This window comes from Homalodisca vitripennis, chromosome 2 (assembly GCF_021130785.1).
Source record: "Homalodisca vitripennis isolate AUS2020 chromosome 2, UT_GWSS_2.1, whole genome shotgun sequence".
Lineage (NCBI taxonomy): Eukaryota > Metazoa > Arthropoda > Insecta > Hemiptera > Cicadellidae > Homalodisca > Homalodisca vitripennis.
The window spans coordinates 162067420-162089356 of NC_060208.1; the positions used below are offsets into that span (position 1 = coordinate 162067420).

The following is a 21937-nucleotide window of genomic DNA, read 5'->3' on the forward strand; positions in this document are numbered from 1 at the left end:
TCCTGAAGGGACACGATGTCGAAGCGAATTGTTGTAAAAAATAACATATCGGCATTACTATTTGTAACCGCAGGTTACAAGTTAATGTATAAACCCATCACAAAATATAGTATAGATATTTCAGTTGGTTTGATCGGAGAACTATTGGAAATTAGATTTTTTTAACACTATTAAAAACCATACAATTCAACAGAGTTTCTGATTGGTTATCTATTTTCTGTATAGAAAGGTTTTTGGGAATGTTTATTATAATAAAAAATAAACCATAGTACAATAGTTTATTAAAGGAGATCTCAAATGGAGCCGGGTCCCGGCAACCTCTCACACATTGAATATGATTAAAAAGTAAATAATTAAGAACATACCTATGTGTATTTATAAAAACTGTATAGAATAGTATCATGATTTAGCTGTCACTTCCGCAAAAATTAGTCACTGCCGCATTTCCCACTAGTCCCAGTAAGCCTAGGCCTAGGACAGAACATTTTAGGAGACTCCAAGGAATGCAAAAGTAAAAATACTTATAACTTTATAAGTATATTTATAAAGTATTTTATAACTTTATAAAATAAGTTGGGAATTTTTGAATTTGCCAGGGCCAACTATATTGCTTGTAAGCTTTATTATTGCAGTTTAGATTGTGAGCGACTGCGAAATAGTGCGATGATTCACAATTCGCGTGCAGACCTACTTTCTGCATTGCGGGCGCGGGCGGGCAAGAGTCATAGCTGTAAACGTACCCAACTTTTGGTGAGTAAATTGAGTCGTTTATAAGTGATTAGGTTTTTTTGTCTGAGAAAAGTATTTGCCTGTAAATTTAAGTTCGCAAAATTTAATATTTAAATAAAAATATCAATATGATAATTTACACTAACAGCTTTGCTGGGAAGCGAATGGCTGTGTTACATATTAGTTATTTATAATCCTCTGTAAAAATATGTAACTAAAAATGTATATACATATATATTCTCCCTACCTATTATAATGACTCTAAGCCTTAAATAAAATTATTAACTAGTCATTTGTCGTATTGATGATTCTTTAGAGACCTAAGGTGGGAGTGGGCCCCACTTAAATAAAAATCATCTTGAAAATATGAGTATAGAGTGTCTCCTCATGTCACATCATTGAAAATTTGAATAACAATAATTAATGTAAACAATTATATTTTAATAATCGGTTTGGTTGAGAGCTTAAGTGCTTATAACTCACTAATTACATATTTTTTCTTAAGTAAATAAAGACATTTGAAATTTTGGAGGACATTTTTGTAATCAGATTAGCATAATAACAAAAACAACACTATCTAAAAAAACTAAGTTGGAGTGAAGTGTTAAAAACATGTAAAGAGAGAGAAGAAAAGAATAAACATTTACTAAATGTAATTTAAAGTAAATTGACACTAAACAGCTGTTGACACTTTCAGCTAAAGTTCACTAAAGAAGCAGAACCATTTGTTTAAATTTAAAGTTTTAGAAACTTTTAAACACACAGAACTTGATTCGTTTAGAAGTGTAAAGCAGATTACAAAGACGGTTATTGTCAAATTCTCACCCCATCCTGGACCACTGACGAATTTAAGCCACCTAATGCATTGGAAATAATACTATTTAAACGTCGTTATAAAGCTTTCCTTAATGGATAATTTAAAAAAATGTAATTATAAACAGATGGTTCTGCATCCTTGGTGGACTTTAATTAAAAGTGTGAAATGCTGTTTTGTGTCAGTTCACTTTAAATTACTTTTCGTTAGTATATTTGATCGAACTCTAAAATATTTCGGGAACCTTCTTTTAGTTTTCTTTTGAAAACCTTCCTGTGTCTTCAGTGAGTATTTTAAAAAACTAATTAGCTCAATTGGTCCAACATTTCTAGAGATTTTATATAACACATAAGATATTTTCCCTTATAGATAACACGCTAAACACGATGAGTACCATCACTTCTTATTGGTACATATCACTAGTAGTAGTTGTGTAATATAATACATGCCTTAGTTAAGTTTGTTACCCCGAATTGTTTATTATAACGATTCAGTTTGGTAGTAAGTTTTTGAAGAAAAAATTGTATCTTACAGTTGTGGTTAGTATATATTTTGCTAGATTTCAAGTGATTTAAAAACAATTGTAATTTTTTTAGTTGCCATATAAAAATGTTTAAACATACTTCGGCAATGAGGAAACGGCATAATATTGGAAAGAGTAGTATTACTGTCATGGTTATATTTAAATTAGTTATTGTTTTTATAAGTCTTTATATAATCTGTAAGATTTAAACACGTTTAGAATATTATGTTTTGAGAAACGTATAATTTATATTACAAGTAAGCAATTTTTTGTTCATTATAAAACAGTTTTCGCACGTGTAAATTTAGTTTTTTTTATCTATATTATACTGTTTATACTTTTCCGCATCCAAATAGTTTATATTGTAGCCAGGAAGTCCATGATAAAATGTAATAAGATACCATGGAAACACAGTGCTAAAAGCAAGAAAAACAGTTACATAAACCTATACCTAAAATAGTATTATTACTTAAAACACTTTAAATACAAACAATTATTCTGTAATTCTCAACAGTTAGAACATTAGCGTAAAAACTCCAATAACAAGTGGCACTAACTTTTTACCATCACACAGACCCCTAGAATGTAATAAGCCGTTCTGTACATATCATACGAGTATACTATAAAAATATAATCAAATATATGATAATTATCGATTTAGTTAAATATCTAAGAATTTGTAAAACAGGAAACTGTAGTTACCCATTTAGTACTGTCTATTTTAAATTAAAACTTATATTAAAAAAAAATTAATAAATACAATGGATAAGAAGATTAAATGTATTATTTGTTAATTAAAAAATGTTTTCTGTGTATCAAAATGAGTTATAATAGAGCTTTTAATTGTTTTTCTTTAGTTTATAGTTCTTGTGATCGTTGGGACTAACTTCTACAGCCCTGAAGAACAAAAAGTAGATAAAGTAAAGGAGAAGGAACACTGGGAGAAATAGCACTGCGATGACGTCGAGTAGTAAGTACTGGTAGAGCGCCAGACTGACAGAGGACGGTCGCAAGTGTAGCGCCCCATGATGTCTGATGACATACTCTATCCAGTACACTGCTGTTTCCATTGCTGACATAGGCCGGTCCCGGAATTGCCTTGACAGTCGCCTGATATTCTCTGTGTATCTGAAAATACAGTGAATATTTAACAAATGAGTTTATATTCTGCTTATGTTGTAAATAGAAACTTTGTTAAGTAAGCATGTTCTTCATATCTAGGTAAACCTGGACATGATAATAACACAGTTGCCATCCCTGTTTTCGTTCTCAGACAATATTATTCAAACATTGAATACAATTTAAATATTTAATTGAATAATACTTAATCTTTAAATGTTTTCTCAGGCTAATGACGTCACGCAACTGTGTACTGTCTTAACCTAACTTTGTAACGAGAAAATTCTTTTTTAATCCAATAACACAAAACGAAGGATCCAAGGGTGTCAGATTTATGCTTGACACCCTACGATGGGGGAAGTGTGACTTTTGTCGATATAAAACATAATTTAAAAAAATAGTAGTAATAATAGGATTTCAACTTTAGTTCTTGTATAAAATTTATGCTTGTGTAATTTCCGATATTCCTACGGTTGATTATACCGATTGTAACCGATAGTAAGGTTGTTTACCTATGTTGCGTGCTCTGCAAGATGCTAATATGGCAATACTTAGATATTCCGTCCTTTAAACTAATTAAGAAGAAAATAATTAAGATAACTGATTGAGATTATAATAGAAGCATTTACAGATTTATTTCTGTTAATCCTTTTAATTACATGGTCAAGGCAATGTATACAAATGTACCTGTGAGTGCCTTAATCCATTCTTGCAGTTCTTAACAAATGTATTTGTGAGCTGAACAGTATTTGAAATGCAAGGTGATATGTCTCAAAATGGTCCGATCACACTATGGCGTAATGCTTTTATAGAGATGTAGGCTTTGGTATTGAGAAACAGTAAGTTAATTGTTTGGCTTCGCTGATGATTTAATTTAGCTCGATGAATTGGTGATCCAATTCTGGATCAGTTAAAACAGATAATGGGAGAGGAGGTGTTAGGTTTTCAATTTTTGTAATGACATCATACTAATCCAATTACATTTTAGGACAGTTATAGATTTCATCCCTACTGGTATCTTTATGCTGTAGTTGTAGGTGGTATTGATTATTTCGTCAATAGTAAGGTAAAACTACATGATGTTAGTTTAACAAATCATCATGCAAGTAAAAATATACAAACAAGTGACACAAACAAATAGTACAAAACCAAATAAAATACATAAAGTTAAAAATACCGGTTGGCATAATCTAAACGCGGAAATCTTCACTATGACTGTGGTTTCACCCGTAGTCGGGGAAAGTTCAGACAGCCAAGACTACAGCTATAATGGTTATGGTTAATGACGTTGTTATCTCTGATCATATTTCTAAATAGTTTAAACATTGTATCAAATAAAATGTTTGCATGAAATTTTATTTAATAATTCAACGATTTATCTGCGTTAGAGATTTAGCCTTTTAGATATCTTACAAACAATTTAAATCTTTTTGAAGAATTCTATAATATTTCGTTGTTGTGCGATTTAATTACTCATTAAATGTTCAAGAAAATAATGTGAATTTTGTTATAGGATTAAGAGTTCTTCCAGTGTTCTTTTGTGTATTACGTAATAAACAAGACTCAGAAAAATAAAATACTTTTGTTCATCCTTAACTAAGGTGTATGAAAGCTAACTAACGTATTTACAATAATTTTAGAAAATAACTTACTTTGGATTGTAAATGACCTCTTTTATGGCTGCTCTTATGTTTTCCTCTGAAAGATCATCCATGTTAAGTTGGACAGCTGCTCCTAGACTCACCATCCCCTTTACATTCAAATATTGATCAGCGAAAAACGGTAGACCAATGAGAGGCTTTCCAAAGTAGACGGCTTCGATTGTGCTAGACAACCCTCCATGGCCGAAAACCGCTCTCACGTTCTTGTGTGCTACACATATGTAAAGTCTGGAAATTAGTTTGTTTCAACATTGAAAAGCAAACAATGACTTAAGCAAATGAAAAGAAAATTAAAAACAATGAAAAGCAAAGTAGATAAAGACTAAACTTTAATGATTATTCGTTAAATTTATCAGCATAAACTTCTAGATTGGGACAGCCAAGTAAACTAGACAGATAGCAATCTTAAGCCCTAAATCATAGCATAAAGTCTTATCTTCTAGATTAACCATTTTCCCAACTATTTGTAATAAAAATATATTATAAAAAGCTATGTTTCATCATTTACATTTAATTAATACTGATTTAATGACTAGTGATATATTTGGATGGTGAATACAGCAAAGTAATATAAGTGATGATAAAACTATATAAATTAAACCTTATTTATTAAATAATGAGAATAATCTAAACACGTATTATTTTTTTTGGAACTATCCATCCCATTTACTTTTTGTGGACAAATAAAGTTTACAGAATTAATAAAGGTTATCACCACACACACTTAAAAGCATTAGGAAGAGAATTAGATGTAACTGACAATTAGGCTGGCATATTATAGTTATTATGAAGGATTTAGTAGGCTATAAAAGTTACCAAGAATTTCTTGTTGCGGCAACCACTGTCTTATAACGACATTTGAAGGAACTCCATGTAGATCATCTTCATACTTAAAAATAACAGTTTGAGGAACAGAGGAGAATGCCTTCATAAACTTATTGATTATCTGCTCAGGGAGGGTAGACATTCTGACTAGAGAACCAAAACTGACCACAACAGCTCCCTGAGTTGATTTGTCCAAGATATCCTGCAAATCCTGGAAAAATGAAATTTAAATTTAAAAAACTTAAATACATGGTGATTCAACAAAGAATTATGTGAAGTATGTAACAATATATGATATACAGTTATAATACGGATATCATAAAATATATTTTCATTAATACAATTTATGTACGCACGTGCTGATAAATATAATCGTCAAAGAGCGCTTATGTAAAAAAGTAATGGCATCATATACGAGTAATGTAGCTGTGAAGAGGTTACTCTATACGAATGTTGAGTTTAGTTCCATTTCACATTCCGCTTAGTACTGTCACTGAGTGAATCCTGAAATCTTGAATCGACGTCCGTCTGAATAGATTTAAATAAGGTTCACAACGAAGACTTCAAAACGAACGCTGCATCGTTTTATCAGAAATATTTAGACTGCAATTGAGGATCTGTCTTGATTACTAATCCGATGTAATCTAAGTGAAGATGTTATCATAGTCTCATTGTCTCATCTGCGCTTAATCGTGCTCCTAATTGTGAGACATTAGTAGTAGTTGCTAGCTTTAAGTTTAGTTATTTTGAAAATTATTAACTTACTTGCTTACTTAGATTACTTGCTTGTTGTTAGGTTACTTTAGTTGTTGCTGACTTAGAAGGGAATGTACTTAACAATTGATTGATTTGGTAAACTAAAAATTATGAGCGAAAATACCAACCATTGTGCCAAAAAAGCATGCAATTGTGGTGTAAGTATAGTCAATTTACTGTCTATAATTAAGTATCAATGATCTTGAAATGGTGAAATAAAGCACTGAAATGAAATGTAATAAATAAGCAGTCTTCTCATCGCCTATCTTAACATATTTTTTAAACATTTTTCCAGTTCGACTTTATATTAGTATGAGAACGAGCAAGAGGAGAAAGATGAGCAATTTTGGGACGTGAAATGAGACGATATACTATAGACATATCACAAACAAGCCAAAATTTGTTTTCCTCAAACTGCTCCCTTTTACGATAAAACTTGGCTTGGACAGAATCAACTATATTCTCGGGTTAGCAATATATAACTGGAATGTGAATATTATCACCAGTTCAGAATTACTCCATGAGCACTTGGTAATGATTGATAATAAAATAGTAGTTATTTACCTTCGGCAATGAGTTCGAGGTGTTTCTTATATGTATACCACCAATCTCTACGACATTAGGAGGAAAAGGACGGCTGAGAGATAGAGAAATGTGACTGTTGACCAAAACTAATGATGTATTCTTAATTAGATCGTTTATGGGTGGAGTAGAACTACCGTATACTTCATTGGCCATATTTTGTGACTGAGGTATAGCGTAATACCTGTGGACCAATTTAGCCCAGACTAACAAGACGGTGTTGTACACCCTTTGGTATAAGTCCATGTTGGTGGGGAGTCCAGCGAGATAGTTTGGGATGTAAGACGGATTATCAGGAAGACCAACCCTATCGGCCACCCACGGCAGAGAACAGCTTGTCACGACTGAAACGAGAGGGGCATTAAATCTATGAGCGAGTGGGGCAAAACAATCGGAAGAGAAAATTTCTGTTATCACCAAATCGAATTTTTCGTCTGAATCCAACAGTTTCTGGACCTGCGGTTCGGAATACGAGTTGTTGCACAGGTACAGCTCGAGGTCTGACATGAACAGTGGGGATTGGAAAGAGTTTGGCATTAATCTATTGATTGCTTCAAAACTGAAATTGCTGATCATAGGTCTCAGCCTGTAAGAGACGTCTATCTCGTACAAATTTGGTAGAGGAGGTTTATGTGGGAAACTGGTGACTAATGTAAGGTGGTGTCCTCTAGAAGCTAGTTCCTCAAACAATGGCTCCACAGCTATACTGTGACTCCTGGCATTGTGAGGTTGCATAACAAGAATGCGCGCGCAGTCACTTGTCCCTGCAGCGAGCAGAAGTAACGCCATCCACACCAGATTCATCTGAAAATAAATTAAACTCTCTATAGGAAATATTTCACCTCTGAGATAAAATATTATTAAATTTACTCTTCACTAACTGTTGCTGGTAGAATAATCGTTAGCGGTATATTAGACTAAAATATTTCCAAAATCTCGTGAATTTGTTAAAAAAGGCAACATGCCGATACAGGGAGATATAAATGCTCAATTACAGTAAGTTACAGTATATTAAAAAATTAATAGTAGAATGTGAAAATTTAGAACGATCACTTCAAAAGAAGCAGTTTAAACTGTAGTCACTTTTTTGTTGGAGGAACTAAATAGCAAGTTGTAAGGAAAAATGTTAATACATAATCATTCAATCGTTATTGCACTTCCAAACGTCGACAAGCTTTAGTGAGAAAACCCAAGTGGTAATTATCTCCAAGAAACAGGAGTAACCCATTACGATTCATATGCTAAGATATCTTGGAGACTGATCATTCCAAAAGGCCAGTAACAACCCCCTGAATCAGGAATCTCCAAGAGATAGGAAAGGTCAATTGACCAGGAAATTAAGAATCATGTGCTCCATATGTATTCACACTTCTAGTTTAGCCAACATAACCTAAAATAATAGTTTTTACATTGTATAAGCTAATTTCCTATTTGGTATTAAATATTAATTAATTATAAAAAACAAAAATGCGATAATACATTTTTATTTTTGTGAGGGCTTTTGAATTCAAGCAAAACATTACCAGCCTCCATAACTAAAAATAAATGGATTACAGTAATAATGTAAATAATTTTATACCTTAACAAAAACACGTAATTAAAAAAAGTACAAGGAGGTAAAATTTTAAAATCGGAGATTTATCTACTAATGTAGATGGGGAAATTAAAACTAATATTCAACTAACATTGACGATGAAAATGTCCCAAAATGTGTTCCAATTTAAAGACAAATTTAACATTACAAACAGTTTCATGGCACTGTGATGCTCAATTGATTTTTATTTCAAACAAATTTTTCAGTAAATTTCAGAGTCATGCAAAAATTAATGGATCAGTAGTTAGTAAAACAACATTTTCCCAGTAACAGTTTTTTGCTCGTGGAGCCGCCTGATGATAACAACCTTTGGTTTCAAAAGACCTCGTCTAAAAAATAAATATACTAACTAATAGTTTTACGTTTTCCAATTACACCAAGAGTCTTCTGCAAACAATGTATTATTTTCCAAGAATTGGAAGTGACAGATCGATGATGTTTTTGCTGTTTTTACAATATATATATAAGCCTAATATGATACAGGCTTTATCATTGTGTACTTCTTGGCCACCAGGGCTATATACCTAAGGGTTTGTAACTATTTTACTTGAGTGGCCGAACTTCTGGCACTTGTAACACATCTAAAGATAGGGCACATATTGAAGCGACAAATAACCTGCTTTTATGTAAATAGGTGGGTAAGGCAACTGAAAAGATCAAAGAACTCCTCTTTCGATTTTCATAATTCTCGCCACATCAGTAAACTGGCAACTGCTTATTTATTGCGACATCAAATAAATCTAGAATACGGACAGTTCCTTTCGATGGGTTGAGAGATTTGTGAGACTCAACGACCACAGGAATTTGATTGAAAAAGCTGTCCATTTTCAGTAAGTTGTCATTTACCGCTTCGACCATCAATGTTCCATTTATATTGTTTTGACTAATTTTGGCTGTCCACCTGCTTAGACTAAGGCTTTATTCATCAAGAATGGGCTAACCTTACTTAGAGGTTTCCCTTCTTCTTTATGTCTAATGATAACAATACATTTAGGCATGGGTTTTTTTTCAATAGCCTTGTTACACTGTATTTTCTTCTAGTATATTCATCTGAATCTGAACAATGGCCGCGCTTTCTATCTACGCGTACATTACTTCGATCTCTGTATACAACTCTAGTTTACCCTTTGGAGGAGTTTGATGTTGCCATAAAGATTTGTACCAGCACTTCGTATTTAGATGTGAGGGCCTATTGTCCGGGAGCGGGACGCCCTCGTGCCTCTACCAAACCATATCTTGTAAGACGGCCTTACACTAGTTCCCCGAGACCAGGTTTTCATCGTTTGCCAAGTCGGGGATACTCGAAAACTTGATCTCGCCCGTGGCAACAGAGGCTCCGATCCCCCCCGTACCAAACACTTTCTGACCAGGTAGTGTAGACAACCTCTAAACCAATACACATTTTACGCCTCACCACAGCAATGTCACATCAGCTCTCACCGATGCCAAGTAGGGCTACCAGCGTTGTCTTAAGCGCTCCTAGCGTACCATGTACTGGAACGGTCAATTAAGACTGGCATGAGAAGGTAAATGAAATGACTTCTGGAAATTTCCAGTGCCAAAAATTTGTGAAGGGGGCCAAGTTTGGTCAGAAATATAAAAATGAGTGGAAAGGAAGAAAAGTGAGAATCCCATTGATGGAATATTTTGTAGCTAAGTGGAAGTAATGACGTACTCAGCTTGGGTAGCCATATGGTCGCTATCACGTACTCAAAGATAATGAGCTTCTAGGAGTAAGTGATATCTAACATCTAATATAACAAATGTGAAATCTTGCATGATATTCTGATGTTAATTTACTCCCATACAGTGATAATTTTGTGTCCTGGATATGACAGTCACTACAGGGTTGGTTGCAGTCTGAAGAAAACTAATGTTATAATGTGACTCAGGAATAGATTGCAGTTGTTTGTACTGAAAATAGTTGGTATTTCAAGCTCTGCTCTGCTGTAGTTGAAATCATATTCTGCAATTAATCGATTTCACATAGCCTTTTATAACTTATAAAATATCCTCAATATATCCTCTGTTTTAGGTCATGGAATTTTATTTCTCATTTACAATAATAAAACTGTATCATAATAATATATATTGTTCATTAGGCTTATTTCTATTTGTGAGTTACTTTTAAACAATATGTTTCTTTTATATGGTTATGCTTGACTAATTAATTAGTAGTAACCTAGTTAATTAAATAATCTATATGGTTTATTAACTTAGTCTGAGGTTAATACTTCCAGATTTAACAGCTTATACCTACACTAATCATAATCAATCATATTATTTTAATCATAAGATGAATATATGAATATAAGATGAATAAATGAATATTACGCTGCCTGTATTGCTATTGACGATGTTGTAATTAATGACCTCGCCGACCAAGTAAAATGATTCTATCATCTATGTAAGAATACGTTTGACATACTATTTAGAAAATATGAAAAACTTGACGAGATGGTGATTGGCCTACTATATTAAATATTTTTCTTAACTAATTCGTAATTCAGAGTGAAAATAGTATAACCATAGTAAAATAGTATATAAGCCAAAAAGAATGGACACATTATTTATGACAGAAGTGATACTGAAACAATTGTAAAAATCTTGCGTAAATCTCAGTTATGTTTTGGGGTTTGATTAGGAGTTGAACCCCAGTTTCAATGGCGTTTACAGAATGCTGCCTCTACGAAGGCTATAGAAAAATCTTGGCTTAATAATGGTAAGTCGAATTCTACTGAATTAAGATAACAGTGTGTATCCTGAAGGACCTGATATGATCGGTGGACTGCAGGTGGTTACTGGATAAATCAACAAGAGGTAAATCCTGTGTTGACAATATTGTTACAAATATTAGGGACATAAATTTCTAGGTCAAAGTTCTACCAGAATGTTTATCTGATCACAAAGTTATTGAAGTTACAATCCACTCCCTTTAAGTACGTCTAGAGTCGATCATAAAAAAGAAATTGTAATAAGATCCTTTAAGCAACTTATTGTTGATATGCTATCTAAAGTTCTATTTGACATGGAATAGCCTGATTTGCGTGCGTGCAATATGTGTGATTGATTTTTTTAGATAATCTTTGTCTTGCATATAATATATATACTGCCCTTTTAAAACAAGAACAATTCCAAATAAACCAATGAAAACTAAAACGAGGTTTTTCTTAGGAACTTAGGAGTTAGAGAACGCGTTCTTACTGTCCACACAAGTTATCTACATACACAATCCGATGTGGCTAGAAGAGCCTATGTCTAAGAAATGGATATAAATGGGGACTGAAATATGCTAAACTTAAGGCCAATGCAAATTTAATTAAAGCAACAAATTTAAAATTGCTTGGTCCATTATTGCTTCTGAGATAAGCTTGACATCGACTAAACCGCCCAAGGTTTCACCTGAAGGGTTTTCAGCCCAATCATAGATACTATTGATGACGTACTTTGTGGAAATTTTTAGTGCAATACCGATGTCCAAAAAAATCCACCTCTAACCCCCTCCTCCCCCCCTCTATGTCTGTGATGTTATCCTCTATCAATATAGAGGATCTTATTTATCACACTACAAGAACCATCACCAATTCCAGCTGGAAGCCAGTCTCCTCCAGTAGTGTGCTGCCTATTGTATAAATATGAAAGTTTCAAAAAGCTGTTTTTATATAAATACAAATTGTATAAAGAGCAACAGCCTACTTGAATTTTTCAATAAACATAGAATCACTAAAAGTACTTGCTTCGCCGGGGCTCGAAGTCCGATCTCTCATTTGCCGGGTTGATAAAATATAACAAAACAACAAAATTCGTTTCGTTTGACAGGTATTTGTTCTTCCTAGTTTGGTTATTTAAACGCATTTGTGGCAGATACGGACAAATACAAAATAATTGGATCGTAAAAAGTAAGGGTTCTGTGGTGTTGTGGTAGAAACACTATACTGAATATATATATATATATATATATATATATATATATATATATATATATATATATATATATACATTTAACACTTATGTGGAGTATCAATAAAAGCCTGTCTCCTGGTATCTTCACAAATTCCCAAAAAATTAAAAAAACTATACCCTTTTGTAAAAAGGGGCCAAAGAATTCAACTGATCTTAAAGCGGCCTATATCCCTGTAGTTTCTATTCTTTCATAAATTTTCGAATGTGTCATAAAAAGAGGTTAGTGCTCACTTTGAGTTCTTGGTGAGATCCGTTGTCAATAATTTCGATGCCAAGGCCTCCACCTTGGCAACCCTTTTTGATCTCTAAGGTCTTTGACTGGGTCCCTAGTAATAACTTAATCTCAAAGTTATCTAATTTAGTTTTGGAAGCTTTCTTTCAACTCTACGTTTGGTTGAGTTTGAGATTTCGCAGGGGTCGGTTCGGTGTCCTTTCTTGTTTATAGTCGTCATGAATAGGTTCCTGTTAGCATTAAGTCTGATTTAATTACGTTTGCTAATGATACTACTTTATTTAGTTCTCATAGGTTTATTATAGTTAAATAAATGTATGGATAAAGCTGCTAATAATAGGTTTTATTCAACTCAACTAGCATTAAATGACAGTAAAACAGAAACGATTTTGTTCACTTTGCACTATATTATATGTCTGATTAATGTGTATTTCATGCTAAACCCCTTGATGTAATAATTATTGAAAGTAAGATTTCTTGGTCTGATCATATAAATTTTGTTTATGAAAGACGGTCTAGAGTATTGTATTTATTAAGGCAGCTGATGTATGCAGTGCCTAAGCTCAACTTAAACAATTCTTATCTTAAGGTTGCATCTTTGGGGACATGGATCAGATGTTACCATAATTATCATAATCCAAAAGAAAGCAATTAGAATACTCACCGATGCCAAAGGGAATGCTTGTTGTAGGCCCTTGTTTATCAAATAAAACATTTTCACTGTCAAAATATGTATATATACACTTGCATACTAAAATTAGAAGCTAAAATTGTATCTGGTAACCTTGTTCTAAGAGAAGATGTTCATTCATATGTAATAAAGGAACAAAAATTTGACCAATAATGATTATGATACTTAGTAAAACTAAATCTAACTGTTTACAATTATGTGTTACTTTTTTATAACCTTGGTAAAGATGCTCATAAGTTAATGTCAAAGATTGTTTCAATAGGTTGTGATCTTTAATTGTATGGTGAAAAACCTTTTTATTTGCTTGATGAGTATCTGACTCGTCCTAGTATATATTGTGAGTCCTGTTATTGAACGTCATGTATTCTGTTATTATTTTTCTTTGTATAATCTTTTTATTCTTGTTATTGTTGATTTTTAATACCTATTGTTAAATCTTATTATTTATTTGCTTATTGTTTTATCGAACTTATTCTTCTGTGATATTTATGATGTCACTCAATTGAATTTTAAATTATAATTTAAACTTAGTTGACCTCATTTTGGAAACTGCTTAAGGATATACACTTGTCGCTTGTATTATACCTGTATTTCTAACGATGTCACTTGCCAACCGCCTAAATACAAATAAAGTACTGATTACTAATTACCTGTTAACGTCAAGAGAAATGTTTAGTTCAGTGTCAATGTGCCCGTATACCGGCTACTTGGTATTACTGGTGACTTATTAGTTGTTGGAACATGACTGACTGAATTGTAAATCAACCGATTACCCTGTTGATAACAAAATTCAAAAGTCCTTTCGTTCTTCTCAGTTGTCACAATTCATTAACACGATAAACTACCCCTCGGCTTTGATGCCATATGATATAATCATTTCTACTAACTTTTAAACAGATTATCTGTAAACTTAATGTTTTTAACAATACATTGTAAACATTCTTATTTAAAGGACACTCAATTCGAATGAAATATTATTTTTGACTACTTTTGCTAAAGAAATAACCAACCGTATGTTTATCATATTGGCGATAATAATTTTAATATCGTCTGAGTATAGTACAATAATTAATCGGACCTTGGTTTTAGCGATTTAACAAACAATGTTGCTAATTAACTACGAATTAATTTGTATAATTGGTTAATCAACTACTGATAAATTAATTGTAACAGTCAATTACAAGTAAATGTATCAACTATTGACACATTTACATAATATTTTATATAAAGTGACTTCATTTAAATAAAAGCGACAATGTATTGTTTCAAGTTTGTCATGACGATGGATGGCTTAAGAGAATGATAGGATATGGGACATTTGTCATCGTCATATGTTACAAAATGTATTCGATACTCGAAACGTAGTGTAAAACATTTTGTGGCAACATATAACATATAAACAATGGCAAATGTACGAAATCTTATTTAAAGTGAGACTTGTTAACTTTAGGAAACTAAACGAAATAGTTCTATTTGTTTGCTTTGTTGTCATGGTTTTGTTATTGCATTTAAGATTGTTTGCCGTTGTTTACAAGGTGTTTATGGTTCTTTTATTAATAAAAGATTGTCATTGTATTAATTAATTTGAAACATTTGATTTTTAGATATTCATTTAGTATTTTAGATACATTTATATCGATTGCTATTTGTGCCATTCAATATATTAAATATAAATTATTATACTAAGTGATAAAAATCGGGTTCTCATGTCGTACATTTTAATAAATCATACATTTCGACTCTTGAATAGCTTCGTATGGTTTAATAAAATGTATTTATTCAGATAAGAGAGATAATTTGAATGATAATACACATGTACGTACGTTATCGTGAAAATGTTAAACCATCCAACTTTGAACTTTGATAACTCAGTGTTATGACGTTTGATACAAACATAATAATAATTTAAATAGTGCATCAAGTAACAGATCAAATAAATGATAATGTGGCCCTTCTCAGAATAATACAAACTTTAAAAACACTAAATAAATTTAGGCTAGTTTATTTTTAAAATAATAATACAAATATTTAAATAAAATTGATCTTATGGGATTCTTAGTTATTAAAGAGAGTAATACAAATGTAAAAAGTAATGTTTATTCTGTAAAAGCATGTAGTATTCAAAGCTTGTACTAATGTATTTATAACCCAGTACCAAAAAATTGCAAATATATGCAGAATATATCTGTGACTTGGATCTTGGGCATTTTAAGAGTAGATTAGGTTTTTAAAGTTAAAATAAACCACCATTAACAAACCTGTTAAACAGTTAGTAAGGGAATAAGGAGCTAATTATCAAGAAAAAATAATTTATAAACTGAGAAGACGTAATTATTCAAAACCGATATAATACCCAAATCCAATTTCCAGTATCATTACATAAAAGGGAATATTGTAAATATCAGTCGCAACAGTAACCGTGTATACAATCAATTCACTTATTGTAGTCTTGACAATTTATATAACCAACGAAATGGAACAGTCCTTAGGATTGAGAGATGTTTTTAATTCACAATACGAGGTAGTAGTACACCGCCCCAAGTGTTGCATAGCAGACTACCTATAGTTCCTTTTGTTTTCAAGATATCCTGCTGACATATATTTGTAAATAGAGAGGCATTCAGATAGAAAATAAACTTCACAACGTTCACTCAGACAGCTGAACCTCATGGAGAGCCGTCATCATTGAACTTTATTTTGTCTATGTACAAATAAACTGACACTACTAAGTATCGAAGGAACCGATGGAATGTAACGAAGTCTTACCATCCTATCTATCAAATATTACATGATGAATTGTTGTTTTATTTCAGTCAAAGCTGTTTACAAATTTGTCTGTGTTATGATTTTCTCGTACCTACACCCCTAGGACCAACATAAAAATGTTCGCTATTGCTCAGCAAAATATCATAGAGTGACATGCACCATCATCTAACACAATATTCCTTGTATAGAAATAAAGCTTCGAGCAAAGTTTCAAGAGTACAAGTCTGTTCATTTTCTTGGTATCGTACGGACAACAGATAGAAATATAATTTTCTAGCTTCTCGAGTTATACAGATAAATAATATACCTGGCCACGAAATAGATATTATGGGTTTTTGGTGTTCGATTTTTTCACTTTTTAGTTTAATTAAATGCAACGACTCCGTAATTTGTGTCACACCAGTTTGAAATAATTTGTATTTTTTAGAAATCCGTTAAAATTGGTCCTGTAATTTAATAACTACTACTGGACGAATACAAAACGACCATATCGATATAATTACTTGTATAATGTCTTCTTTTCTAGAAGTAGGTAAACATTTCACTCAAATCAATATTAACTTAAATGATAACGTATCAAATCGGATAAAAAAACACCATGTATTCTATAGTACAGTTAGTTAAAGAAAAACGTCTTTTCAATATTTAAAATACTGATATACGTAATCGTGCGATTGCCAGGAAACTAACCACAAGCATGTGAAAACATTAATACTTATTGAGAAACAGGGTTTTATAGCTTGGAATACAAAGAAGTTTGCCAGTTTTATTACTCTCCCTGTAGACTTGTAGCTAACAGTTTTATATCTTATTAAACTTTTACAAAAACAAGTACTTACAAGTAGACAATATTCTACAAAATGAACAATATACCAATATCACTACTCAAATTAGATATCAATATTCCATCAACATATGGGTATACAAATTCTGATATTTACTTATAAATACAAATCTAACACTATACCTTAAAGTGCAGTAATATGAACTGAACCGTTTAGTTCCAAAGTTTAAACAAGCAGGAGTTATTAAAACGGAGGAACTAATTAGTAGAAACTGCGTTGTATAAATAGCTTTGTTTCGAATCTAAGTGATTATACAAACGATAAACACTTCTTAGATATAACTACGCCTGTCCAGGAAAACTAAAGATATATCTACGGGTAGATACAACTTATATATATATATATATATATATATATATATATATATATATATTCATTAAATTTGTATAAGTGGCAATAGCCTAATTTAATTTCAATAAACATTGAATCACAAAAAGTACTTGCTCCGCCGGGACTCGAACCCGGATCTCTCACTTGCCGGGTGAATGTGCTACCATTACACCACAGAGCCCTTACTTTTTACGATTCAATTATTTTGCATTTGGCTGTTTCTGTCACATATGTGTTTAAATAAGCAAACTAACATAAGATCGGAAGACCCCACACCTGTCAAATGACTTTTATTTATATTCATTAAATTTGTATAAGTGGCAATAGCCTAATTTAATTTCAATAAACATTGAATCACAAAAAGTACTTGCTCCGCCGGGACTTTTTGTGAGAGTTCCGGGTTCGAGTCCCGGCGGAGCAAGTACTTTTTGTGATTCAACGTTTATTGAAATTATATAAATATATATATATAGTTTTTATGTTTGTACTAATTTCCAGGGAGACAGGGTTTCTGTTCCTTAAATAAAATTTGTATAAAATATTAAATAATATAAGTACAGTATCTGAGATTGAAAATTAAGCCAGTATCGAAAAAAATGTTTTTTGTTGTAACAGGTTCTACACCCAATTAAAGCAAAATTGTGCTTACTATTTATTTTACAAAATGTTTTTCGAAACAAAAAACATCGGGCCAACGGTTTATTGCACATGATATCGAAAAGGGATATTTATATTGTATTATTATTACTTATTATTGCTTATAAGCGGTCGTTTATTCTCTTAACAATAGAATTTCGTACACACAAAATATGACATTCAGCCTTGATTAGTTTTAAATAAATACTGTAAGTGTTATGCGGCAAATATGTATACTACTTACATTATGATATATTTTTAATTTAGCCAGAATATGTATTTGGTAGCTTTTATCCCAAATTTAAAGCAAATGTAGGGAACATACAAAGGTATAATAATAGGTCTTCTTGGAAGTTTATGAGTTTCAAAACCGTGAATGTTTACATAATACAACAATATAATATTTTATTTCATTACAATATTTGGCACAGTGTCGTTAACAGCCTTTACTAATGAACTATGAATCAAGCAAACCACAATTTCGATATTACTCAATTTACTCATAAAACTGTGCATCTACATAACATTTGAGTACATCCACATAAACACAATTACTTGTATAAATACAACTAAAACCGTATTTATCACTAATCATTTAATCACTAGGAATAACGATTTCTACTACATCGTTGTGTATACTCGTATCAAAATGTAAGAAATATAGTCTAAAACAATGAAAAACCGTAACGAGTTAGAAAAGTTTTTCCGTAAAATAATCCGTGCAGACTTTGACAAAAAAACAAGTTGAAGATTTACAAATAAATACAACAAAAAAGAACAATTTGGATATGACCTATTTACATTTATCAGTATGAGATTGTAGGTTAATGTAACAACGTAAAATGTAACTGTTTTACAAGCTTTATTACATTAACACCACCACTCTACTTCATAGCTAACTTGTGAGAGTAAACAGACATCACGTTAAATGCTAATTAATGCATCAAACTATGATTGCAATAATGAATAATTTACCTCGTAACAAATGCCGGGGCAGCCCAGTCGTGGAGTGATGGTCGGGAAGAAGTGAACCATTCTGGGATGATCGTGAAGGCATGGTCAAGGCCACGCCTCGACTCAGATAACCTGCCCGTTTATCTGTTTGATTTAATTTGTTACAATAAGCCAGTGACCTAATGCGGGTAGCCTATCTTCAGCTGGCCACACTCGTTTATTTAGTGCCAACTATTCCCCCTAAAACTGGTTAAAGACAAAATTGAATAAGTAAAATTTAGAGTAAATTAAGGAATCTTGTTTAAAGTAACATTTTCCCGTCAAACAGATGCCCCACTTGTCTCAACAAATAGTTACTATATTATGTTTAAAATATACAAGATTCCATTAAGATCTTCAATTGAGATACGTCGTTACGAGATTTGAGCTGGAACTCACTTTCCCATCGGATGAGAGCCGACCACAAACTGAGTCAGCTGAGACAGTAATGTCCGCAGTTTAACCTTGACTTAACTCGTTCGTCAAGCATGCATTTTCCTGTATCCAAGCTAGCCGCCTGAATTAACATGTGTACATAGTATAAATTAATTTGAAGTGGTCTTAATATTAAATATTAAATTCGATACATAAATAATGTAAATTGTACTTTATCGATGTAATTTATTAGATACAATGTTTAATTAAATTTTACATATTAGGATTATGAGTTTCTATGCAATAAATACTGGTAATTTAAATATTCATAAAAAATTATATACGTAGTATATCTTTCATAACTATATGCTAACTTTCGGAATTACTGTATCCTCAGAGGGAGATCATTATTAACGGCAAATAAACTTAAATGATAGTTTTGTTTCGTGATAACAATGCAATCTTTTATTGAAAACGTTAACACAGATAAAAGATAATTAAAGCAGATTGCATTCATGATTCTGACTCGTGAGTGAATGGAAACCAAAGTAAATTGAATTTAAAGTAATAAATGTGATCACAAAATAAAGTTTTACAATCCTTCAAGGCATTAAAAACACTGTATCAAATTTCATTGCTACAACTATTGTATAAAATAAGTCAATTACCTAAAAATAAGTAAATGCAACATACCATGTATACCAATTCAGTGTTTTGTGGAACGTTAAGATTGTAACCGTCTGAGATGGTTAAGTTGAATTCAAGAGAATAGTATTAAACTCTGTAATGAAATTCTAGTAGAGGGGGTTTCGATTATAAAGAAAAACTTTTAAACCATTTATTTATACAATAGGACCTGTAAAAGTGTTTATATTAAAGTTTTATTATTTTCGTATCTATAAAATAATGGTGGGAAGAAACGGAGAACAGCCTTTAACTATTCTTCCATTTCATATGGCCTTACAGGATGAAAAACGTGTTTGCTTCAGTCATCTGCTTGTCAATATTATGACACAGCTGACGCAACGTGCAGCTGAAAAATAATAATTCTAAACAAAATTAACAGAGCTTGAAAAGTGAAGTTCTGAGAGATAAAATAAAACAAAGTTGATATGAAGCAAACAAAAGAAAAGCGGGAACGTTATTTATACACCGTATTACATAGGGTGAACTATATAAACCTACTCTATAAATATATAATAGTATTCATTTATATATTTTTTCATACTCTATTCAAAATATTTAAAATAACTCAGAAACCTAACTAATCAGTTGTTATAAAACTTTTGTTTCTGATAGTATTTATTTCATTACATGATATCTGGTATCTGTAAAATGTTTAATATTATACAACAATAAATTTATTATATGGCTTTGTACAAACATAACCAATTACTAATACATTATTATTGTGAAAGTACTCATAATCTGCCAATGGATTCAAACAATAAATATAATTTCACGTCTAGAATTTATTTTATTTATTTAATTTTATATTATATTACTACCACTAATTAACGTTTGCAATACAGTCCCATTAGGCAATTAAGTCGGCCACTGTCATCCTCTAAAGAGTATTCATCAAAGTCATTTTAATAAAAACTGACTTTGAGTCCCTTGTTATGACTGATACTGAGAGTAGATAAGTCTTCAGATAGAATAAATAAGATAAAAGAAGCAGATTTTAGAGGTTTATGCGTAACACATAGATGCAATTTAAAGGAAAGGAAAAATTGTGTTTCCTTTAGTATATTTTATTAATTTATTACGATCTGAACAGGTCATTGATGATATCATATTTATGATGATATATATCTTAGTCCAAGAAGAAATGCTATTAATTTTGGGTCAGAAAGTCCTAGAGACTCAAACATTTGGTACTTAGGTTCCTCCTGGTCCAAGAATGAATCCTATTGATTTTAGAGCTAACCGTCTGTGCGTCATTACATTATGCTGGATCCTTCAATTCTTCGTTGTATCGATGTATTTAAAGTGTGAAGTACTATAACCCATTACTTCAAATCTCAAATCGAGCTAATGACATAATGTACTATAGCAAAAAATAGAACTTATTTGATATTAAAGGCGTTTGGTTGTATATCAATGTGGTTGTTTTCATCATAAGATATATTTATTGTGAACAAATACTCAATATAGATTCAATTTAATAAAAAACATAGTATCTTTTTTCTTTTCTAAATGTAAGAAAGAGAACTTGAGCAATTAATCCAAAGGTATTTAAGGTAATATTTGGTAATATAATATGGCTGAATATTCTAGGAATTGTAGGCTGCGAAGTTTAATTTTAAGCCAGCTCTACTTTTGAAGTGCAACACTTTTTGTAGTAAAATATAATAATACGAACTTTCCTTTGAATCATGTAGTATAATGATAAATTTAAAATTTCTTTTAAAAAACTAATTTGTATCACCGTGCTCCCAAGCTTATAAATTACCATAGTTAATGTTGTGCAATTTACATAATATTTTGTGACAACGTGACA

The 21937-nt window shown here is 31.7% G+C and overlaps 1 protein-coding gene across 1 annotated transcript; it reads right to left on the reverse strand.

Annotated features, from left to right (window-relative positions):
- Nucleotides 1-261: 261 nt before the first annotated feature.
- On the reverse strand, nucleotides 262-19459 carry LOC124354939 (UDP-glucosyltransferase 2-like). The gene is made up of 5 exons (XM_046805755.1): nucleotides 19042-19459; nucleotides 6992-7813; nucleotides 5663-5882; nucleotides 4838-5057; nucleotides 262-3194 (listed from the first exon to the last, which is right to left on the reverse strand). Exons 1-5 carry the CDS (start codon nucleotides 19099-19101, stop codon nucleotides 2906-2908), a joined length of 1611 nt encoding a protein of 536 aa, XP_046661711.1. The 5' UTR covers nucleotides 19102-19459; the 3' UTR covers nucleotides 262-2905.
- Nucleotides 19460-21937: the final 2478 nt, after the last annotated feature.